The sequence below is a fragment of the Neofelis nebulosa genome, chromosome 15 (genome assembly GCF_028018385.1).
Source record: "Neofelis nebulosa isolate mNeoNeb1 chromosome 15, mNeoNeb1.pri, whole genome shotgun sequence".
Lineage (NCBI taxonomy): Eukaryota > Metazoa > Chordata > Mammalia > Carnivora > Felidae > Neofelis > Neofelis nebulosa.
In genome coordinates this window covers 60,180,558-60,203,949 of record NC_080796.1, presented here as the reverse complement: position 1 = coordinate 60,203,949, position 23,392 = coordinate 60,180,558, and the positions used below count along the sequence as shown (strand labels likewise).

General features: G+C 37.8%; 1 protein-coding gene across 2 annotated transcripts in view; it reads left to right on the top strand.

Moving 5' to 3' along the window:
- USH2A (usherin) overlaps positions 1 to 23,392 on the top strand; it is a 745,506-nt gene that overhangs the window by 315,013 nt on the left and 407,101 nt on the right. For both annotated transcript variants that reach the window (XM_058701414.1, XM_058701413.1), the window contains 4 exons: positions 950 to 1,223; positions 6,414 to 6,617; positions 6,745 to 6,825; positions 9,675 to 9,869. In XM_058701414.1, the coding sequence (XP_058557397.1) occupies positions 950 to 1,223; positions 6,414 to 6,617; positions 6,745 to 6,825; positions 9,675 to 9,869 (754 nt within the window). The remainder of the gene's footprint in view (positions 1 to 949; positions 1,224 to 6,413; positions 6,618 to 6,744; positions 6,826 to 9,674; positions 9,870 to 23,392) is intronic.

The window sequence follows — 23,392 nt, the reverse complement described above, 5'->3', positions numbered from 1 at the left end:
CAGATGTTTGCTATTGGAAAATGTGATTCTTGGGAACAGGTTCATAGAACATGGTGGGGGACTCAATATTTATTGAATGAATGGATAAATGACTGCTTATCCAATGTACTTCACAAAGATGAATTTACATAGAAAAAGTAATTTTTTATCTGGAATTACTGAATTTCATTTGACATGATTGATCTCAAATTTTTAAGTATCCTATTTTTGCTGATGGGAGTTCTATCTACTAAAAACATAGTAGATAAAATAATTGTCATGTAACATTTTGAAGGAAAACATATGGAGGCATTTCCTTTGCCATGAAAATTTGGGTAAAATGTATTCATATTAGAAAATGGCACCTAATCTAAAAGAATACACATAGAAGCAATTATGTTGGTTAGAGATTTAGAATAATAAAAATGAAATATTGAATAAAAATCCATCTTACAAATTTGAAATTGAGTTCACCAACCAGTTAAAATAAGCTTAATCAGGCCTGACATTTCATTTTCTTATTGTCTTGTCATATTTTTCCCCCAAATTAAGTTGATATATGAAGTAGTATTTTCTCATTTTCTAAAAACTCAAGTAAAAATAGTGACATAGGTCAAACTATTCTCTTCAGTCATTCAGTTACTTATGCTAGGGTTGAATCTTTTAACTATGTTGCACCAAACAATAATAATAATAAAAGGTTTTGCCTATATAGTATCATATCACATTGTGTGATCATTAATGGGTATGAATCTGACTTAATACAACAATCTTCACGTCAGTTATAAGCTTGCAGCGTACTCCATTATATGTTACTCCAGTCCTGCTTAGAATAAAGTGGAACATTTTTATAGAGTGCTTTCAGGGAAATTTGTTGCTTTTCTACAAGAAATTGACCTTCTGCTCTCTCCCAAACTGCCATTCTGCAGTCTTTTTATATGCCTATTTTCTTTTTTAATGTGAAATACAGATGGAACTGAAGAGTGGAATATTGAGCTTCCGGTTAAATACCAGTCTTACCTTTACACAAGTGGATCTATGGCTGGGACTGTCCTATTGTGATGGGAAGTGGAATAAAGTGATTATTAAAAAGAAAGGTTCCATCTTAACAGCAAGCATGAATGAACTGAGGGAGCGTGCATCACAGTCCAGAGCCCAGCCACTGATGGTGAATTCCCTGGTCTATGTGGGAGGAACCCCACAGGAGCTGCACAACTCTTTTAAATACCTGAGTCTGGAACAAGGTAAAGTCCATCTGAAAGAATTCCCAAATAAATACGGCCCTGGTATAAATACAGCAGGTTTTGGTGGGTTCATGTTTTAAGATACAACAACAGAATCAGGCTGAAAGCAATACCTACCCATCCCTTTTTTGAAGAATTTTAAGCTTAAAAAAAAAAAATCACAGTGGTACCCGCATGGCTCAGTTGGCTAAATGTTTGACTTTTGATTTTGGCTCAGGTCATGATCTCACAGTTGTGGGATAGAGCCCTGCATCAGGCTCTGCGCTGACAGCACGGAGCCTGATTGGGATTCTCTCTTTCCCTCTCTCTCTGCCTCTCTCCCACTCACATACGTGCTCTCTCTCAAAATAAATTAAACCTAAAAAAATTTTTAAATCACAGAACATGTTTTTCAGATAGTTTTGTATGTTGCCCTTAAGAGTGTGCCCTCATACCTGTTTATAATCAGTATATTTATTCTAACTTGTCTTTAACATATACAATTATAATTTATATATACATATATATTTCCTCATGTGTTTTCAAAGAAAACACATGAGGCTCTGGTTCTATTCATAGATTAAAAAAATAAACTAGGTTGGTGGCCACAGCCAAGAAAAATGGCATTAAATTTTACTGGGTTTTTTTTCTGACATAACTGCTAATTGTCTCTGTGCATTTCCATGGAGCTCCCCCATAGCAAAGCACATGAAAGGGTGGGTTTAGTTGAATTTTAAACATGCTGGTGAAAAATATATATTTCATTTATTATTAATTACCTGAATGAAAGAAAAAGTGCATGAGTGCATGACTTATAACTAGAGCAAGCATTTAACTCATAAAAGGAATTTGAACATAATCAGAGAAATTTTTAATACAAAAAAGGCTACCAGTAGCTGAGTGCATTCTGTGTGCTAGGCATGGTTCTGAAAGCTTTACATGAAACTAAGTGGGCCATCTCTTCCTAACAAGCCCATGACTTAGGTATTATTATTTATACGCCCGTTTTACAGATGAGGAAACTAAAGAACAAAGTAACTTGCCCAAGGTCACATGGTTAGTAAGCAGATAGCAAGCCTTTCTGTCTCAGGCCAGCCTGGTGTCAAAATCCACTCTCCTTATTATAATCAAGGATTCCCTTTTATGGTCATTGGCCAGTATTCCTTTGCTATAAATTAGGGAAAGCACAGAAACTTCTAGTTTGTGACTAAGCATGCTCCCATGTAGAAAATGTTCTCTACATATTTCCAAATCTATGTACTGTGAATGGTTAAAGTTTCCATGAAGCAGTCTTTGCCTATTTGGTAAGTACATAAAGATTTAAATGCCTTTGAATAGAAAATATATGGCAAGCTCTAAGGAGACTTTTAGAAGGGTACTAGTAAGGAGTTAATGAATATCTGGGGTGTAAGACAGTAATGACATTTTCCAGGCACTTAAGATGTAACAGCAGCTAAAAATATTACATTCATATAAGGGCTTCTCCTGGTTTTCAGGTTTCTGAGGTTAGAAAGAGCTTGAAAACCCTTTAGATGAGCCAGATTACTTGATCCTACTTACATCTAGGAAACAAATCCCCTGCATCTGTGGCCTTATACTTTCAAAGTACACAAAAACCCATTACTATGATGGGCATAGAGACATGGCGTTAGCCAAATTTTAACTGGAATTGTGAGACAATCATGATAGAAGCTTAACACATCAACATAAAAACCCAAAGGGGATAATTTAATCTGCACTATGACTAAGTCTATGATACTGAGAGATATTTTATTTATGGGTAATACTAAATTTTTATCATTGCAGTATCATACATATCAGTGGTTCTCAAGCCACTGATAAAATATTGAAGTATAGTAGCTGGAACATAGTAAGAACTCAATAAAATTAGCTGTTATTATTATTACTATTCAAGATACATCGGAATCTCCTGGAAAGGTTATTAAAAATGCAGATTTTATGACCCTATTCCCAAAGATTCTGTCTCAGATGCTTTGAGTGATACTGATCTATATAAGTAACTGCATGTTTTATATAGCGATCAGGAGAATATTCACCATATGGGGGTGCTGCCTGTATGTAGTAAATTGCAATTAAAATTAATCATGTTCGCTTACTGTATTTTTTTTAATCCACTCTCAAATGGTCTTAAAAGTGTTCTGTGCTTCTCAATTAGCACCTTTTTGCAGAGGCTCTATTTTGTGGTCATATTAGCGCTATTTTTTTTCTTGTCCATTAATGTTGTAATCTTCCTTTGAATCAAATGCAAATTAACTTTCCTCTGTGGTACGGAAATGCTGGGCAGCCTAATTTGCTGAAGATGTATCACCTCAGAGCACGGGCATTTATCTTAGAACTACCACTTGGGACTATCACTTACCTCCAGGTTGGGGGCGACAGGGCCATGGCCCGTGATATCACAGGTTATGCTCTACCCAAAGACCTGTGTGGAGAAGGGAGGAATAGGGGCTGAACGCACACAGAGGAGCTATTACTCTGCTTTGCCATTTTCACTGAGTTCCATAGTTCTGACTATACACAGTGGTCGCCACTTTCGTATTCACGTTAGCACGACGGAGAGCAAATTCAGCTCTGCCAAGGCCTTCCTACCAGCCCAAGTGCCTCTGTGTTGGGTGGTGATTTGTCAGTGCAGAATTCTGGGCCACCTTTTAGTTATTTGGAGGCCTGGGGGTGGGGAGTCATTTCTGACTCTCAAAAGCAAGCAAGGGAGGCATCTCCTTTCCTCCCACTGCTAGGCCCTTTCCCCTCTTTCTATCCTAACATCCCAATTATATTTTGAAGGTAGTTGAAGAATATTTCTGGTGGAAATCATTCTGATGGTGCAGAGTTGAAAGAACCGTGACTTGATTTGGCAAAACTGTCTGTCTGTTCTTACATAGCATGGTGAGGACCACACACTAGAACTCAGGTTCCTTCACCTCCAAGGCCTGAGGCCAGCTTACCACTTCCTAAGGAGGATTAATACTTAGAAACCTCATCCAATACTCTCTGGACCTTTTTCCTTATCTCCAGAATGAAGGAAGACTACCTCGATGGCCTTTCCCAAATTTTAAAATTCCATTCCACGAATTAATTTTTTTTAATAAAAAAATTGTTTTAATGTTTATTTTTGAGAAAGAGAGAGAGAGAGAGAGAGCGAGTGCACTAGTGGGAGAGGGGCGGAGAGAGAAGGAAACACAGAATCGGAAGCAGACTCCAGGCTCTGAGCTGTCAGCACAGAGCCTGATGTGAGGCCCGAGCTCATGGGCCAAGAGATCATGACCTTAGCCGAAGTCAGACCATTAAACAACTGAGTCACCCAGGTGCCCCGCCATGAATGATTTTTTAAGACATTTCTTTTTTTATTCTTAATTCGTTAAATTGTAAAATATACATAAATGTTACCATCTTAGTCATTTAGCGCACGGTTCAGCAGCATTGACTATATTTACGTTGTTGTGCGACCGCCATCATCTGTCTCCAGCGCATTGTCCATCTTGTAAAACTGAAACTCTGTGCCCTTTAAACAATAATGGGACTTTTCTGATAACAGCACTTCGATGTGTACCAGAGCTGCCTTTCCACTGTTTGCATTTTGTTGTTAGGGAAACCGGCGTAGAGAGAAGTTAGGTAACTGAGCTATAAGCCATCAGAAAATCACTGCTGGTAGAGAATTCAGAATTCTTCCCTTCTGAATTTTCAAGCAGATGCTTTTATATTGAACTTCATTGCTTTCATTTCCATTCACCCAACTTATGGAGTGTCTACTGTGTGTTCAAGATAGACTAGCAGTATTGATCAGTGGGGACGAAAGGAACGTGAATAATAGCAAAGGCATTTAAAAGGAAATAGGCTGCAACTTAATGTGTTAGAAGACATAATAAGACATCATATAAATGCTGAAGAGAACAATATGGTCATTGTTACTATTAGCTTATTTTACTGTTAGGCGTTGCATTATGTTTTATTTTCTCTTCCTGCTGACGTGCTTTAATCTTGAAAAGAGCTAAGCATGTGTTTGGGGCCCTTCAAACTTGACAGTATTTTGTTCAGTAAGAGTCAGTGTGTGCTATCTCCAACCCAGTCTGTTCATCCCTTCTTTTACAATTTTGTGCAGTTTTCTGTGCAGAATGCTGGCAAACTTATTGAGCTGATCTCTATTTACACAAAATAGCGTGTAATTCAAAGCCATTGCTACTCCCTGGCTGACTGGATCCCCTCTGGTTCTCTAACAAAAAAACCAGTGCATACTCCTAATCTATTCCTTCCACATTTCCTGTTAAACTTCACAGAACTACACTGCACTGTGGTCGTTCTAAAGTCACCTGGGTAGTGGGGTACCTGGGTGGCTCATTTGGTTAAGTGTCTGACTTTGGCTCAGGTCATGATCTCACGGTTCATGAGTTCGAGCCTCAGATCGGGCTGTCTGCTATCAACACAGAGAGCCAACTGGGTAGAACACATATTCCGAGAAACCTCCGGATGTTGCCGTTGCCAGAGCTTAATTTGCTCTCTGTGGTGCTAACGTGAATATAAAAGCAGTGACCATTGTGTGTAGTCAAAATTGTGGAACGCTGTGACGATAGTAGAGCATAGTAATAGCTCCTCTGTATGCTGTAACTGGGATTTAGTTTTCTAACTCTGGAAAGATTCTAACAGAATTCATATCAGTATCTTAGCATTTCAGAATATACTGAAACGATATTCTCCCTCTTGCTATCTTGCCTAACAATCCTCAAAGGGTATTTTCCCCCAGGGAGCTTGTTAAAATAATTGTGCTCCTTCAAATACTACTTTTGTTGCTTAAACAGTGCCTTACATATGTAACTGAATTTTCCAGAATTGAGGGACATGTGGCTAGCCCTGTACCATAAGGTCTAATTGCCGAAATTTTATTTCAAAAGAATAAAGAGAATGAGAAAATGTGGGCCTAAAGAAGTATAAGAAATACTTTCAATTGAATATATTCAGTTATAATTAGCAGCTTTATATTTTTTCAAGATAAATATAAATACTTTCTCGTGACAACTTAGCCTGGTAAAAAGCAGAAGGAGGCATAAAGGATTTCCCAAATGAGACTCAAAAGTTTAAAGAATTGTATCTACAGCAACCCCCACACCTCATCAAAACGTAATCCTGCAGAGGACAGAAATGATTGGTAATTAATGACTCAAGCCTTTTATGTGATATTAATCCCTTACTATTTGCTAGGTTTCGGTGGTTGCATGAAGGATGTTAAATTTGCACGGGGTGCTGTCGTTAACTTGGCATCTGTGTCCAGCGGTGCTGTCAGAGTCAATCTGGATGGATGCCTATCAACTGACAGCGTTGGTAACTGCAGGGGAAATGACTCCATCCTGGTTTACCGGGGAAAAGAGCAGAGTGTTTACGATAGTGGTCTCCAGCCTTTTACAGGTAATGTGGACGTGCTCTAAATTAAATGTTACATGTCTCCCACTTGTCGCCTCTTCCCTCCCTGCCAGCCCACTACTAGTCCAGATGAGTAATATTTTCATGTGTCTACTTCTTATTTCCATTTAAGAATACCTGTATCGAGTGATAGCCTCTCACGAAGGAGGTTCTGTGTACAGTGATTGGAGTCGGGGACGCACAACAGGAGCAGGTAAATTTTATGTTAAAATGTGTATGTGCACACACGTGCACATCTCTGTGCATACATGTTTGTGCATGTAAGAAAAAGAAGAGGGGCGCCTGGGTGGCTCAGTCGGTTGAGCGTCCGACTTCGGCTCAGGTCACGATCTCATGGTCCGTGAGTTCGAGCCCTGCGTCGGGCTCTGTGCTGACCTCAGAGCCTGGAGCCTGTTTCAGATTCTGTGTCTCCCTCTCTCTCTGACCCTCCCCCATTCATGCTCTGTCTCTCTGTGTCTCAAAAATAAATAAACATTAAAAAAAAATTAAAAAAAGAAACAGAAGAGACTATTATCCTGAAGCAAGTAGTATGTTTGTAATCTTATGAAAGAACATGCCTTGGTTTACAAATGTCAATGGCTAAGATGCTTAGGAGGTCAGTGCTTTTGATTTTTCAGTCATTTAGTAAGTGTTTGCTCAGGCTTGATTCTTTCCTCTTCCGATGCAGAAGGGAGGAGGTTCAAGTTGTCTTAAGGATCTAATAGGCCTGTATCTGTAGTGACATATCTATGGACAGGAAACTTACAGACTGCATAGAACCCAAGGAGCTAACGTCAGGATTAATTGCCATGGGTAGGAGTGGCACCCCCTCACCTCTCTCCCGCAGAGAGTACATTTGCAACCCGAACCCAGTTGGAAGCAGATATGTCTTTTATCACATCATGACAGATGTTTGCCATGGTGGTGACTATTAGGATCTTAGAATGACTCTCCCAGGATAGAAACTGCTGATGGGTCCAAATTGTTTGAGTTAGAGGGGGGGAAAACCCCAGAAGATAGAATATATTAGATCAAATCTCAGACAACCGACTTATAAGTGCTTTGTACTTCTCACAGTGGCCACAACGTCTTTTCACATGATACCATCACAGGAAGGCATTCATCGCAAAAAGTTTTGCGAGGCAGTAGGCTTTTACCATTGTGAGTCAAATATTGGTCAGAGAGTCAAATAAATGTCTGTAAGACTGCCATTTATGTCTCTTGAAGGAAGTTTATCCTTAACAACTCCCCGTTTGTCTAAAGGTGTGTTTTTCACCAAGACGTTCTCTCATACTTATTATTAACCATGGGCTACTAACCCAGACACCTTTTGAGAAATCTTCTTAGTCTAGGATAACTAAATACTGAGATGGGCTACTAAGAATAATTTTCAAAGCTCTTTGCCTACAGATTTTCCAGAAGAGGACAACCTGACACTTTTCCAAGGTGGTTTAAATTATCATCTATTTATAGGCAAGACAATGAGCCGAATAGTCTCTTAAAATCCTTTTCAACTTCAGAGCTTGGAGAAAGCTCTGATATAAAATATTCATTTGTTCCTGGCCTGTCCTCTGCCCCTAGTTCACCTCCTCTGCTTTGTTAACAAATACACTCTAAAGCCGGCTTTCAGTCTAAGTCAGCAACGTAAATAGGTATCTAGAAAGTGCCTTGCTTACATGGCATAATAGTGCCCATTTTGAGTACCACAGAGAGAGCATGCAAATAGAGCTCTGAATTTATAGCAATGATCTGACCACAAAGTCCTATGCTATAAATTCATATTTATAATCTGACCACAACACTGAGCAGCTACATGCTCCCAAGGGTTGGAGAATAATTGCACTATTTAATTATTTTTGAGTCAGTTTTGCTCTGTCCCTTATGAGAAGGCCATCTGTTAGACGGCACCGTACTTTGCCCTGTACCACATTTCAGAACTAATAAAATCAACATCACTCCCGTTGTCCCTTTGCTTGCATGTTGATTGTGTGGCCTGTGTGTTTTCTATAGGTGCCCGTGGTGTTTTAACTGCACAGACAGTGGTTCTCCACCTCTGTGCTTCTCTCCCTTGAAGCTGTTTCCCTTGAAGCTGTCCTGTTTTATTGGTCTGAACAGGAAAGTCAGAGAGGGAGGATATTTGATGTGGGAAAACCAGAATGATCCTCCATCGACAGGGCTCAGGAGTCCACGGGCAGCTAGAGCGGGCCTCTCATCCATCATCCTGCCATGGAGTTCCTTGGGTTTTTTCTCAGTGTTCCCAGAGCAGTGTTTTCATCAGTGATGAAGTTGTTACTGATCAGAACTGGAAAAATAGCTAATAAATAGTTAAAGGTTATGGATTTCTAAAATTAGGGGACCCAGCTTGTGAGTGCGGTGTTGCAGTTCCTTGAAACATCCCCATTTTGTGTTCCTTTTTTTTTTTTTTTGAGATACGTGGAAGAAAACACTTTGAACATTCTGAAAATGATTTTGTATAATCTCAAGGGTGCCAGCTCCTCTACCCCCTAAAATGCAATTAGGAATGTACCCTGTAGATCATATCTGATAGAATTTTGCTTTTTCAAAATTAATTTGAAAAACAATTGAATGTGGAAAATTAGATCAGACATCCAAGTACAATACAATCACATTTGTGATATTTTTTGGCTAATACACTGAAGATATAAAAGTGTCAAACCACGATGTATAATAACAGTCTAATTATCTTGCTTCAAAGGGGTACATCATTATATTGTTTGAACTTGTTATCTGCCTACCATCCACCTCCTTCTTTATGAGTGATGTTTAAAACATGTCTGGTACATTAAATGTTTTTGGAAAACCTGGACTACCCTCGAAAGAACGTTATGTCGATGGAGTTTTGATGGTTTTGAAATATCGCTTAAACTGAATGGCTCAAGATGTGCAGTCATATTAAATCAATGCTGAAAAGTTACAACTCTAATAAATTGTATTTATGCTAATGGTTGAGTCTGATTTACTGCAGCCATTAAAAGTGAAGAATAGGGGCGATAGTCTTCTCAGAATGGCCATTTCTCTGTTTTCTCTTTTATTCTTTCACAGCTCCACAAAGTGTGCCAACTCCCTCAAGAGTCCGCAGCGTAAACGGATATAGCACTGAGGTGACCTGGGATGAACCTTTTGTGGTTAGAGGTGTAATTGAGAAGTACATTCTTCGGGCCTACAGTGAGGATGACCCCCGTTCACCCCGCATGCCCTCTGCCAGTTCCGAGTTTGTTAATACCAGCACCCTCACAGGTAAGGGTGATTCCATAGGGAGTAGATTTGATTAATTTTCTTTTTGTTTTGATTTTTAATAACATTATTCAAGAATTTTTCCCCCAAAACATGAGTTATTCGTATATTTTTCCTGGTTAAAAACAGCCAGAACCATCTAATGAAATGGAAGCTTATATCTACCTAGGATGAGGAGGATAATCCGACAATGTTTTGGGCTCTTATGGATAGCTTCATCACAAGGTTGATATCCTGTCCTCCCTAAAAGATAAGGTCACAGGGGGCTCTAGTCCTTAAACACTCCATAGACATCATTTAGATGTCTTATGTATACATATGGAACCAGCTTACCTATCTCACCATGCAAAAATTTACTCTTTGGGACTAGCCAAAGTTCACAGCACCATTATTTATTGGAAAATTGTTGATTAAACCTAATTATGTCAAGGTAGAGGAGGATGAGAGCACCAGCAGTTTGACTGGCAAACCAGTGAATCAATTACTCACAGGGCGCTATGCCACGCAGAACGATTGGAGGGGGAAGTGCTCGTACACATCACACGCGTGCCCCGTACTCAAATGCGTGCACATGTAGTAAGACAGCAGTTTTTAGCTTCGTGAAATGTTAAAGCACATTTAAATGGAACGTCAAATTTCAGCCTTTGGCCAAAAAAAGTAAAACGCATCAACAAATTTGATAGAAAAAAATGTCTCCTCTGTCAAAGAATTTTCAAACTTGAAAAACGATATGGATTTCAGAGTCACTTAAATTATCTTTCAATATCTGTTGGTAACCCTCTTCTAGCCTTTTACTTCCTTCTTTAGATTTTTTAGAAACTACAACCCAAATATGTGAGCAATTATGCACAACTTCACATCTTCTAGTTCCTTTTTTCCTACTTTACCTACCTGGTAAAATCCAACCCGATTAAGCCCGTAGATCGCCTTTGCCCAGGTTGCACATTGAGGCTAAGTGGGCTGGGGTGGGGGTGGGGGTGGGAGCAAAAAACAAACAACAACAACAAAAATGAGCAGTTTGTCACTACAAATTCTTGGTCCTCATTTTCAAATGGGCACTCAGTAATGATGCCAATCCTACTATATTTCTATAATAAGCTCCTTCTTCTATTCTCATTAAATATTTTAGATTTTTCCAAACAATCTAAATGCTAACCTCCCTTCCTCTTCCCACTCAGCTGAGGGGCTTATGTATTAGATTATCATAGACACCAGAGAAGAAACAGAATCTATCATATAGGATTTCTGTCACTATCTTACTAGCAAACATATATATTAATTGCATTTTTCTGAGCAATAGTGTTGTTATTAGGGGTTAAATGCATTAATGTTTGCCAAAACACTTAAAACTGTTTTTGGCATAATCTAGGCATTTGACGTTAGTATTACTTTTATTTTTTACTTTTCTCTCTCTTTTTTCTTTTCTGTTTTTACCAAGCTTTCCTTATCCCCTCAAAGATAAAATCTTCAGAAGTCCTCTGGACCCCAATTCTTACTGCCTTTTCAGAGATGTGACTGGTAGCTTCTCTTCCTCTCAGTCATATTTATAACCTCTCTCTTCACTATAGTGGTTCACAAAGTGTGGCCCCAGGACTAACATCGGCAGCATCACCTGGGACTTTGTTATGAATGCAACTTCTCCAGGCTTCCCACACGTGCTCACTCAGCAACTCTGGAGGCAGAGCTCGGCAATCCTTGGTTTTCATAAGCCCCCCTTACCTGACTCTGATGTGCCAAAGTTGGAGAACCAGTGCCCAGATGGATTTTTCCCAGAATCATTCAAAAATCTATCAACTCCTGTTGTTAAACATAAGCAAGCAGCCTTAAACCCATTATTAAAAGCCTTCCTTTTATTTAAATTCCTTTCCAGCTATGGCCCCCTCTCTCTTCTTCTCAAACTTGCTTTTAGCAAGAAGTATTTATGGATGTTGTACCCATTTGTTTCTTCACTTTATGTGGCTTCTGCTCACTTGCCTTGCAAAAGACACCAACAACTTCCATATTTACCTAGCTGAAGGACCCTTTACAATCCTGGTCTCGACTGCTCAACATCATTTTACACAGTAGATTTCTCATCATTTATTGAAATATTTCTTTGCTTCAATGACTCTTCCATTTTCCAACTGGATTCTCAGCCCCCCTTTTTTTGGTGTCCTTACTCCTTCTGAAGCTTGTCTCTACATTTTGGAGAACCTCAGGATTTAGACCTAGAATCTTTCATTGTCTTTCTTTTTTTCTACATTCTTCCTCCAGAAAAGTCATCAATTGCCACAGCACCAAATACCATATAGATGCTACTGACTCACAGTCCATTTCCCACCTAGATATCCAAATGTGTGTGCTCACCAGGCACTTAGAAAGATGGACGTTTCTAACAGATGTCTCATAATCTCTAAATTGACCATATCCAAACCCGAACTCTCACTCCTCCTGCATTCCCAGCATAAATAAATGACACCTCCAGACACGTAGTTAATCAAGCTTGAGAATTTTTCTCAGCATTTCATATTGTCTTCATGCCTCATATCTATGTTTATTGATCCATTTTCCAAACTATGTGTTAAATTCATCTGTCTTCTCCTATCTACTGTCCAATCCAAACCACTACAATCTCTTCTTACCTGGACAACCGCAACCCTTTTCTTTCTCACTGACCATCAGTCCATGCCACAAAGCAACCAGACATCATGTCCCTCTCCTCAGAATGCCTCAGCTGCTTTCCACTGCCCCTCTCCCAATCTCGTTTTGTCTCAGTCCCTCCTCATTTGCTGGGCTTTCAACTTTCGCTGTTATAATTAATGTGATTTTTTAAAAAGTCCTGCGGCACTTGGGTGGTTTAGTTGGGTGAGTGTCTGACTCTTGGTTTCAGCTAAGGTCATGATCTCACAGTTTGTGAGTTCGAACCCTGCATTGGGCTCTGTGCTGACAGCATGGAGACTGCTTGGGATTCTCTGTCTCCCTCTCTCTCTGCACCTCCCCACTCTTGCGCTCTCTCTCTCTCTCTCAAAAATAAATAAACATTAAAAAAAGTCCATATGTCAACCTTTGAAATAATTCCTGACAATAGTGGTAGGATAAATCTCTCAAAACGGAACAACTGGATGAAAGGCTCTTAAAACATTATATACTCTTATACCTTAAAGTCAAGCAGATGTTGATACAAAACTCTGCTACCTAACCTTCCTGAACTTTGAGGAAGTTATGTGTCCTCCTGGATCTTTCTTTTATGTCTTAACCTATGAAGTGAGAGAATAATATTTACCTTGGGAGAATATCAAAAATATTAAGTGTCTGATATTCTAGCTGTCATGCTTTTTAGCTGTGTAAACTTATACAAATCAGTTAACACCTGTCTACTTCTGACTTCCTATAAATAAATGGTAATGAAATAACTATCTACTTTATGAGATAGCTGTAAGGATCACGTGGATCTATGTGTATGTAAAGTACACAGGGCAGCACTTGATACATGGATTGCACTGTATAAGTGTTAGTTATCAGACATTTTTTAAGTGTATAGTATAATGCTTAACATATAATAATTTCTCAACAAAGAACAGTTATTTGTATGCTTCCAAAAAGGCTGTAAAAATATATACTTACACTAATAAGCACAGCACAAGAGTGTATGTTTCATTTCATCCTGGTTGAGTAAGTTTTAGAGCTAAAAACTTTGCAATTTTTCAAAATATATCAGAATATGGTTTTAATTTGATTTATTTGATTGCTAGAGACATTAAGTATTTTCAGTGCTTATTGGTCATATATACCTCCTTTATGTCATTCCTAGCAAGTTTCATTGTCAGTGTTTCTATTGGAAGCCTCACATTTTACCCATTAATTTAAAATATCTTCTTAAAGGCACCTGGGTGGCTCTGTCGGTTGAGTGTCTGACTCTTGATTTTGGATCAGTTCACGATCCCAGGGTCATGGGATTGAAACCTGTGTCAGGTTCCATGCTGAGCATGGAACCTGCTTGGGATTCATTCTCTCTCTCTCTCTCTCTCTCTCTCTCTCTCTCGTGCTCTCTCTCTCTCTCTCTCTCAAATAATAAAATAAAATAAAATAAAATATCTCTTTCCATGTGAAGAATATTATACTTATGTTTGTCTTATATGTTGCAACCCTCATCACTTCTCATTTTTCTTTTCCTTTTTTTTGCATTATTATGTGAAGATGAAAAAACATTTTCTGTAGTAAATATAATATTGAAAAAACTTTTCATTAATTTTCTGTTGATAATTTGAAAAAGAAACCCATAATCTCCATTCAGGGTAGACTAATATTTGTTTATATTAGATATACCATATTGATAATATATAATGCAGATTCTCTGAATTAGCAATTCGAAATCTGAAGTAAAATCAAATCAGAAACTAGGGACAGAAATTTACAAACTATACCAGCTTGAGGTGCCTGGGTGGCTCAGTTGGTTAAGCATCTGACTCTTGATTTCTGCACAGGTCATGATCTCATGGTTCTTATGAGATTGAGCCCTGCATCAGGCTCTATGCTGACAGTACAGAGCCTGCTTAGGATTCTCTCTCCCTCTCTCTCTGCTTTTTCCTGCCCCCTCTCAAAATAAATAAACTTTAAAAAAAATCTAAAAAAAAAAAATACCAGCCTCTCCCAAGATTCTGAAGGATATTCCCATGGAGAATAATACACCCCCTCCCCAGATTGAAACCAGTACAGTATATTATTGGGTGTTACTAAAAGGCATGTCAGTCATGTGAATGGTGTACAGAGAAAATAAAATTGGAGAGCCACTGACCAATTGTTATTTATTTTTATATACCCAATCTGTAAAAAAACTAAGGAAAAAGTCTCAGCTATCAATACAGTTTTGTTACTTTCTCTTTTAGAAACTTTCTTTTTTCTTTGTAATTTCCTTTCCTTTCCTTTCCAAGTTCTTTTAGGTCTTATTAGGAGCACAAAACTGATGATTTAAAAATTATACAGGTTTCCTGAATTAAGTCTGACCCAGAGAGTATTAGTCTGTAGTTGGAGTTCTGTGCTCTTTTCTTACATTACCTTACATTAGTTATTTATATTTTAATGTTCAAAGCCACATTGTTTTAGGCATATCTCTAAAATAGAATTAGTTTGATTGAGTTTTATATTCAATTTGAAATTGAATTAAGTTTAACTCATTCACATTTATTTTTATAATTTATGTAACGGCTCTTACTTCTGCCATTATATATCATGCTTTCCAGTTTTATTTGTTATTTTTTAATGACTTTTCAAACTATTCTTTTATTTTTTTGTTCTTGCCTGTGTGGACTAAGAATTCTTTAACTTTTTTTTTTCCCCATCAAGGGGTTTTAAAGTTATATCTGCTGTTCACAATTGTGAAATGAACACACAAGGATGCATGTAGGAAGTAATCTTCAAGATTATGGAGCATTTAATGGTAAAGAGAAAAGGGTGCTAGAAAGTGAGAACAGAGGCGTAAGAAAGTAGAGAGTGAAGGCTGGATTTGGTGTAAATATGAGGGGTGTGGAGTTTTGGACAGTGATGGCTGCTTTGCCAGTTGGTTGAGATAATAACGTATCAAGAGAGGAAGATCAGTTTTGTTATTGATCTTAAATAATCCCCCTTTTGCATTTCTGAGGTGACTTTTGGTGAGATTTTAATGTTTACTTTTGGTTGTTAAAGTGATATTTCTTTGCATGAAACAATGCTGATTACTGGATGCACAAGGCAATTTAGCTTTTACTGGTTCACATATGGTTCCTTACCAATTAAGTTATAAAATGTGTTCATCACTTTTCATGTATTTCTTGCTATTATATAGCCAACTCTTTTATTCATGGATCCTTCTTCAGCTTGGAAAGTTTGCTGTTGTATATGTCCCTATTAACTTCTGGTAAAAAATGCCAGCTTTCAATATTGTGTGTCTCTTCCAAGTTGGTCCTCCTATTTGAGAAGTCCAGACACACAGCTTTGTAGAGTCAAATCAATCTATGTTCAAATTCCAGCCCTGTCACTTGTTAGTGGTATGATCCAGGCACATTAAATAACATATCCCTATATCAGAGTTTCCTCACATATAAACTGGGTATAAAAACTTCTGTGTTATGGAAGTGTTGTAAAGATAAAACATGAATTACTTATATAGAATATTTTGCTCTGGCACATAGTGAATGTTCAACAAATTAATCATTATCTTTATATTACTTGGTCTCTGAATTCTAAGTTATTGCTTCATAATTATTTCCCTTTTCATATTCTGAGTTTTTGTTATTGATTCTGCTTTGTGATCCTTCTAAGGTGATCTTAAAATTTTTCTATTTCAGTCTTTGATATGATTTGCATTTATTTCTCCTCTCATCCAGCTCACCTTGTCTTCTGCCTGCCTCTCAGTATTCTCAGTTTTCATTACTGTTGTTTACCACTTATCTTCCATCTTTGGCTTAATGGACTCCAAGTTCTTTTAGGTCTTATTAGTAGTATAAAAATTATACAGGTTTCCTGAATTAAGTATGCCCCAGATCATAATAGTCTGTAGTTGGAGTTCTGTGCTCTCTTCTTCCTCTCGAGTCACAGATGTTCTTCTCGTTGGCTAAATGCACCCTGACCTCCATGTCCATGGCTCACTTGCCCCAACCCTAAATGTACCTTCAGATTGAGTGTTTGCTCAGGAAAATTCAATCATTTTCAAGTAACCCAGGTAGGCACTTAGTTTTTGTCAATAAAAACCTTCGCTGGGATTTTGCCAGGTCAATTGAAGTAAAATTGCTCTAGACTCATGGCAATAAGCAAATCTCAACATGCTTCTTCCCAGTATTTGGTAAAGAAGAAGGGCTGATGCTGTGGGCATTTTGTACCCAGCTGGGGATTCGGTTTGCCCTGGGCTATCTTTCAAGTAGTCAATTTGTCTTGGCCTTGTATCCTTCCAGGTATTTCTAAATCTTTGGTCATTTCATTGGTATTCTTATAAGGCTGTGATTCTCAACCATGGGTGCCACTGAGCTGCCCAGGGAGCTTTAAAAACTACTGATGCCCAGACTCCACCTGCAAAGAGTCTGATTTTTTGTTTGCTTAGAATGCAGGCTGGACATTGATATCTTTGAAGTGTCTATAGGAAATTCTGTTGTACAGCCAGTACTGGGGAACACTGTTAAGGGGAGGACTGAGATCAAGTCTCAATTTTACCCAGACATGCTTATGGCAACTTCTATCTCCCAACTGAAACTTGAAAATATAGGACCCAAAAAAGGCAAATGTCTAGATAAAGATGATAAAGTATTAAAATTAAGTAGGTAAAATTAGCAAAGGAAAATCACAGGACAACAAAACTTAAGTGCCGAGCATTGGGAAGAAGTGGGAAATGACAGTCACGCTGACAAAATGCAGAAAGCAAGAGAGAGAGGGAAAAAATGAATATTAACTACGAGAACTGGAAGAATAGAATAGTGGGACAGAATATTTACCATTCATGAATTTGGCTACCAGAGGATTAAATGAGATAAATCCCAGTAGTGGTGCAGAGTCCAAGGGTTAACAGCCCCACTCAGGAGCAAATGGGCCCCTTTGGGCCACCAGGTCTGGATTCTGTGCCCTCCGAAGGCCAGGGTTCAGAGCAGGGAGTTCTTGAAAGTTCATATCCTCAGACGGAGCCTCAGGGTAGAAAGCCCTGCAGTTATCACTCCAGTGTATCTTTAGACTTGTTGCAAAGGGCCCCAATTAACTCTGGTAGCTTTTGCTGATTTTCCCTCCAGCCCTGTTAACATGCGAAGTTGCTTCCCAGAGAGACAGCCCTGGCATTTCCCTTCAAACCCAGGGCTGTTCAGAAAGTGACTTCACAATTCGATTTGAAATTATGTCAAGAATGAGTGGATTCAAGAATTTGCACATAAACAATATTTTTTTTCTTTTTTTCCTTATGATATTAAACATATAAACTTGATTATCAGCATAATTAGTCTAGCCTCTGGCATTAGTGTTAGGGCCATAATTGGTACACCGAAACTATTTTCTCAATTTTGTTGCTGCGTTGCATTGAGCTAAAGCCTAAGAGTTATATATTCTTTCTTTAGAATAATAAATACTAAAAATTAATAATATTTATTATATACTGTATTTTAGTGGAAGAACCAATAATAATCATCTTTCAGATTACCCAAATAAATCTAAATTTGTGTAGAAAAATAAATGAAAGGCATTTTAATTTATGATGCAACTAATAATATACCTTTTGCTACTAAAATTGGTTCAGTCCTCAGATGCAGTAGACTCTAGTCTTCTACCTAAAGAAATTGGGTAGCATAATGAAGATCTGTCTCTCATTTTTCTTTCTCTTCTGTAGCTGGTAGTAATAATGAGTGATTTTCAGCTCTGTTGGTCATAAAGTGATTCCTGGATTGCTTATAAAATGCACATTGTTGAGTCCCCCCCCCACCGCCCATAAGAGTCTGTATATGGGGTTAGATTTTATCAATCTGCATGTGACTGAGTGTTCCAGTTGGTTCCCTTGAAGAAGATCTATAGACCACATATTGTAGAACATGAGACAGGGGAGTGGCCAGGAGAGAAGGGGTCATTTTCACCTGCTGGGCTTGAATTCATCCCAGCTTTGTTTTCACCTGCTCCTTGTCTCAACTACATTAGTTTTGCAGGCAGAATATTGCTAAGGGCAAGTGGAGAAATAGAGGCAGTGTAAGTAGGGCCTCTTGCTCTTAAGGGAAGTGCTTCTGAATGTTGCCCAAGGAGAAGAAGTGAACATTACTTGAGATGTTGGTAAAATGAAGATTCTGATTCAGTAGATATGAAGATGGATGTGAGATTCTGCATTTCAGACAAGTCCAAACCTACCATCCCTAACCCCATATGCCCAGTAGAAGTCAGGGAACTCACTGGGACGCCTGGGTGGCTCAGTTGGTTAAGCGGCCAACTTCGGCTCAGGTCATGATCTCGTGGTCCGTGGGTTCAAGCCCCGCATCGGGCTCTGTGCTGACCGCTCAGAGCCTGGAGCCTGTTTCAGATTCTGTGTCTCCCCCTCTCTCTGACCCTCCCCCATTCATGCTCTGTCTCTCTCTGTCTCAAAAATAAATTAAAAAAAATGTTTAACAAAATTAAAAAAAAAAAAAAGAAGTCAGGGAGCTCACTATTTATATAAGAAATAAAAAAAACAAACAAGTGCTGAATTTCAGGATGCCCATTGGGTACAGTGATAAAAGATCCCAGTGCAATTCAACAAATGAAATAGAATTTCATCTGCATGTATTTAGATTACAAACATTTAACTATACATAAAAAAAACACACAAAACCAACCAACCAACCAACCAACCAACAATAAAACCTTTTAAAATAACGGCACAGACAAAGGATGCTATCCAGTTCTGAAATTGTCAATATCTGCTACCCAGGAAGAATGTGCAAATAATTGTATGGTTTCCCAATCATTGACAAAAAATAAATAAAACTCATTTTGGGGGTGCCTACAAAAAGAATGAAGAATCAAGAGCCCTAGAGAATCTTTGATTAATGAAAAGTTAGAGGCATACACAAAATCAAATGTACTGTACTTTATGGACCATACAAGGAGTTGTCAAGGGGACTTTAAATCACAAGTGATTTTGCCTTATGCCTGACTTTGGAACTTAAGCTCAGCATTAGTCCATTAATAAGTGAGATGCTACTCTTTATGTGTATGTGCATGTATGTATGTGTATATGTATACATATATGTACACGTATACGTATATTGTATATATCATATATAATATAAGCTATTATTATACTTACCTGAGAAGCCAGCAGAGAGATGACTATAATAAAAACTGTGATTTTTTTTCTACTCAGCTGGGAACTCTTGACTCAACAGTTGTTAAAACTCCCTAGGGGTGCCCTTTGTGCACCCAGCTTATATTTTCATTAAACGATAAGGTCCTCAGGACAAGTATCATACTTTATATTTATTTTAAGTCTTGCTCAGAACCTTGCTTAAGGTAGATGATCAATACACTTTTCTTAAAGTGATGAAGAAATAGACAAATGAACAGATGCAGCTTCCTGCTAACACATTTCTAGTTAATGAAATGTTAATATTATTTTATCCTGCTGAGTTGAGTATTGAACTACTGATTTTTACTAGTCTCATCAGTGCTATAGTTCTCTAATTTTATGAAATAATGTACAGAACTATCACAACTTAAACATATATTTGGAACTTAATATGCTTATTCCCAACGGAAAAAAAAAATGTTGGTAGGGTAAATAGAATCTAAAAATTAGTTCCCAAACTTGCACCTCATAATGGAACTCAAGTGCTATAATTTGCAATTAAAAATAATGGAAGCCAATACTGCTATATTGCTGATAATTACACATAACAGAAAATTTTCATTTATTAAAAACAAAAGCATTATCTACTCTGTTGCAGGCTAGTGCTAGATCCTACCTTTACAATCTGCTTTTATTGTTGTTTTTTCTAATATTTTTTATTGTGGTAAAATACACATAACAAATAATTTGCTTTTATACCATTAAAATATGGTCCAAGAACTGTCTCTGAAGTATAATATTATATTTTAAAAAATCACAAAGTTTTATGGGGAAACACAGTAGAGATGAGTTTTCATTTTTATTTAATTTTACTGAAAGGATCCAAATAACAGTGACTTAGACAAGATTAAGTTTTTCTTTTTCTGGTAATAGATGTTCAAGTTTACTCAATGTAGGAGTGGGATGTTCACAGTGCCAGGGACCCATACACTTCATCTTTTTGCTATGCCACACTAGGGACAAGACTACTTGCCTCATGGTCCAAGATGGCTGCCTGAGCTTCAACAATCCAGTCTGGTTTCCATTCAGCAGGAAAGTGGGATGGTTGAAAAAGGATATGCACATTCACTGCAAAGACATATTTCAGAAGTTGTTCCTCTATCTCTCTATACTTATGTGTTTAGTAGGTATAGCCATGTGACTATGAACTTAAGTCTATGAATTTAAAAAGTCTGTGAACTAAGTCATAGTCACATGGCTATACTTAGCTGCTGAGAAACATTGTCCTTATTCACAGTAGCCATTTGTCCGGCCATCTTTCTGTTTTACTGTGGAAGAAAAGGAGAATATATAATAAGGGGGCACTTAGTGGTCTGTGCCTCAACAGGCAAACTTCAGAAGTAAATTTTAAAAATTCATTTTGATGGTATTATTAAAAGATGAATTTTGAGGAAGTCTTTGCCATTTTTATAGTACCCCATAAATTAACATTCCATATTTGTAGTTTATTACAAACTATTTCTTTAAATGTAAATCTTGGTCTGAAATGGTATGAAAAAATTCACAGGACAAAAATATGGCCTATGACATAAATAGTAAAAATAGAAATGATGTAATGTTCCTGCTTAGCTAATGTAGAAGAATTTCATTAGGTAATGCAGTGTTGATGAGTTAATAGCTTTGTCTAACTCTCCGGAATACATAATGTGCCTGAACAAGTTGTACATTGTGAAATCTGCAGATAGCCCTTTTTACAAGTTATTCATTTTCTTTTATGCAGTAAGAATCTGCAGTGCAGGATGTGGATTTCTTTTTGTTGCGTGTTGTACCATGGTTAAAAATGATGGTGGCATATAAATTTTGCTGTATAGTGATAGTCAAGTAGGAATATCTATTCTACTGTAGTAGTTGATGCAAATACTTCAAGGTTACCAATAAGATCTGATAAAGAAAAGGAACAGTCACTCCCAATTTTTCTGTTTTCTAACTTGTGACCATTTTATATCTGTATTGCATTTGGAACTAATAAAATATACGTGCGCGCGCACACACACACACACACACACACACACACACACCCATGCCCAATGTTTTACTCAAAAGCACACATGTATGCACACACACTGATTCAGGGTCTGAATCAAATCAGTTCTTTTCGTAAGGGAATATTATAGGCCTACACACTTGCTCATTTTGGAGGATAAATATGCTACTTTCTGTTTGAACACAGTAGGATTTAGCAATAAATTGGAACCTTTTAACAAATTTTAAGGTGTAATTGTAAATAATTTGCTATAAAAAGTGTGCTACTTTTAGTGACATCATTTCAATCCGTCTTCTTTCTTCTTGCAGAACTGGGGTTTAGGTTGAATAGCAAGAACGATAATCTTGGAGTCAGAAGACATAGGTTCCAAACTCTGCTCTGCTGTTGGGTTTGAGCAACACCTTCCAGACTCTGCCTTACAGCAGCCCCATCTGTATAATGGGGTAATAGTATAGGAGGTTCTTAGCAAGGACCTGGGACACTGATCAATAAGGGGTGACTTTCATTTCTTTTTCTTTTCCTCCTGTCTCCTTGCCTGCCTCCCTACTTACTCACATCCAATAGTTTCTTTGGGGGTTCTTCTAATGATTCCACTATCACCCCTTGAGGTTAGATGAAGCGTTAATGACTGGATGCCTTCAAACCTATTGCAGAATTACAATGGAAATGACGGAGACAAAGGCATTGATTAAAAATTAGGTGAGATGTAAACCTTCTGAGAGAATCTTAACTGGATAATACTCTGAGGTCAATTAAAATCCCTGTTTAAACCATTCTCAAAGACTGGAATTAGACCCTATATTTTATAGAGAAAAATAAAAGAATAATTTTTTTTTCCTATTTGTAAACATCAAAATATGTTTAGTTTTCTTTATCCCAGGTATATGATTTTCTGTAATTTCTACTACAAGTTTTAAACAAAATCAGAAAAACCGTTTAAAGGAAATTAAACATTAAGAATTAGTTTTAGAGTGTTTAGAGGATTACCTTAGGTTTAAGGTAAAGGTGTTTACTATTCCACTTTTTGGTTGAAATGAAAACTGAATTTCATTTTATAAATATTAGAGATCCTAATTTTCATTTAAAATAGTTCCAAAAACCGCAACAACAACAAATTGCCACCTTCCTATGCTATTAAGAACCAGAGGAGAAGCATCCTGGGTGTGTTGCCAGATCTCTGTTAGACCATTAAATTTTCATCCATATTTAACAAATGTCATTATTCAGTTTCATGGGGTCACTGTGTCAAAATGTCTGTGTTAGACCTTTAATTTATTTTCAGAGGTTCCTTTAAGTGGGCAGAAAGCATGGCATGTTGGATGGATTTACTCTCTTTAATCCATCCACCAGGGTGGTTTGCAGCTCAAAACTTAGTCTGGGATGTATACTCAAAAATTAGAATTTATCAGCACGGCAACCTAAGCCTACACCAGAAAAGTCTCCCTCTCTTCTGCTTCCCTTCTTCTGGCTGGTTCTCTTTTAAAAGGTGGGTTCTTCCATTATGTCTCCAGGTAGCGGTAGCAGCCGTGCCTGTGTGGTATCCCTCACCAGATGGCCCTCTTAATAAATGCCTTTCTCTTGCCCACCCTCACTTCCTTGATCCAAATGTGAAATGCCAGCAAATAAATAAGAGCATTGTACTCTGATGAGTTCTCTTGAGATGAAGAGAAGCCCTGGGGAGAAGAAGCTAGAAACAGCTCTTCTGTTTGCTGGACTGCTCCTAATTACTGGCTAGTAGGTAAAAGACAC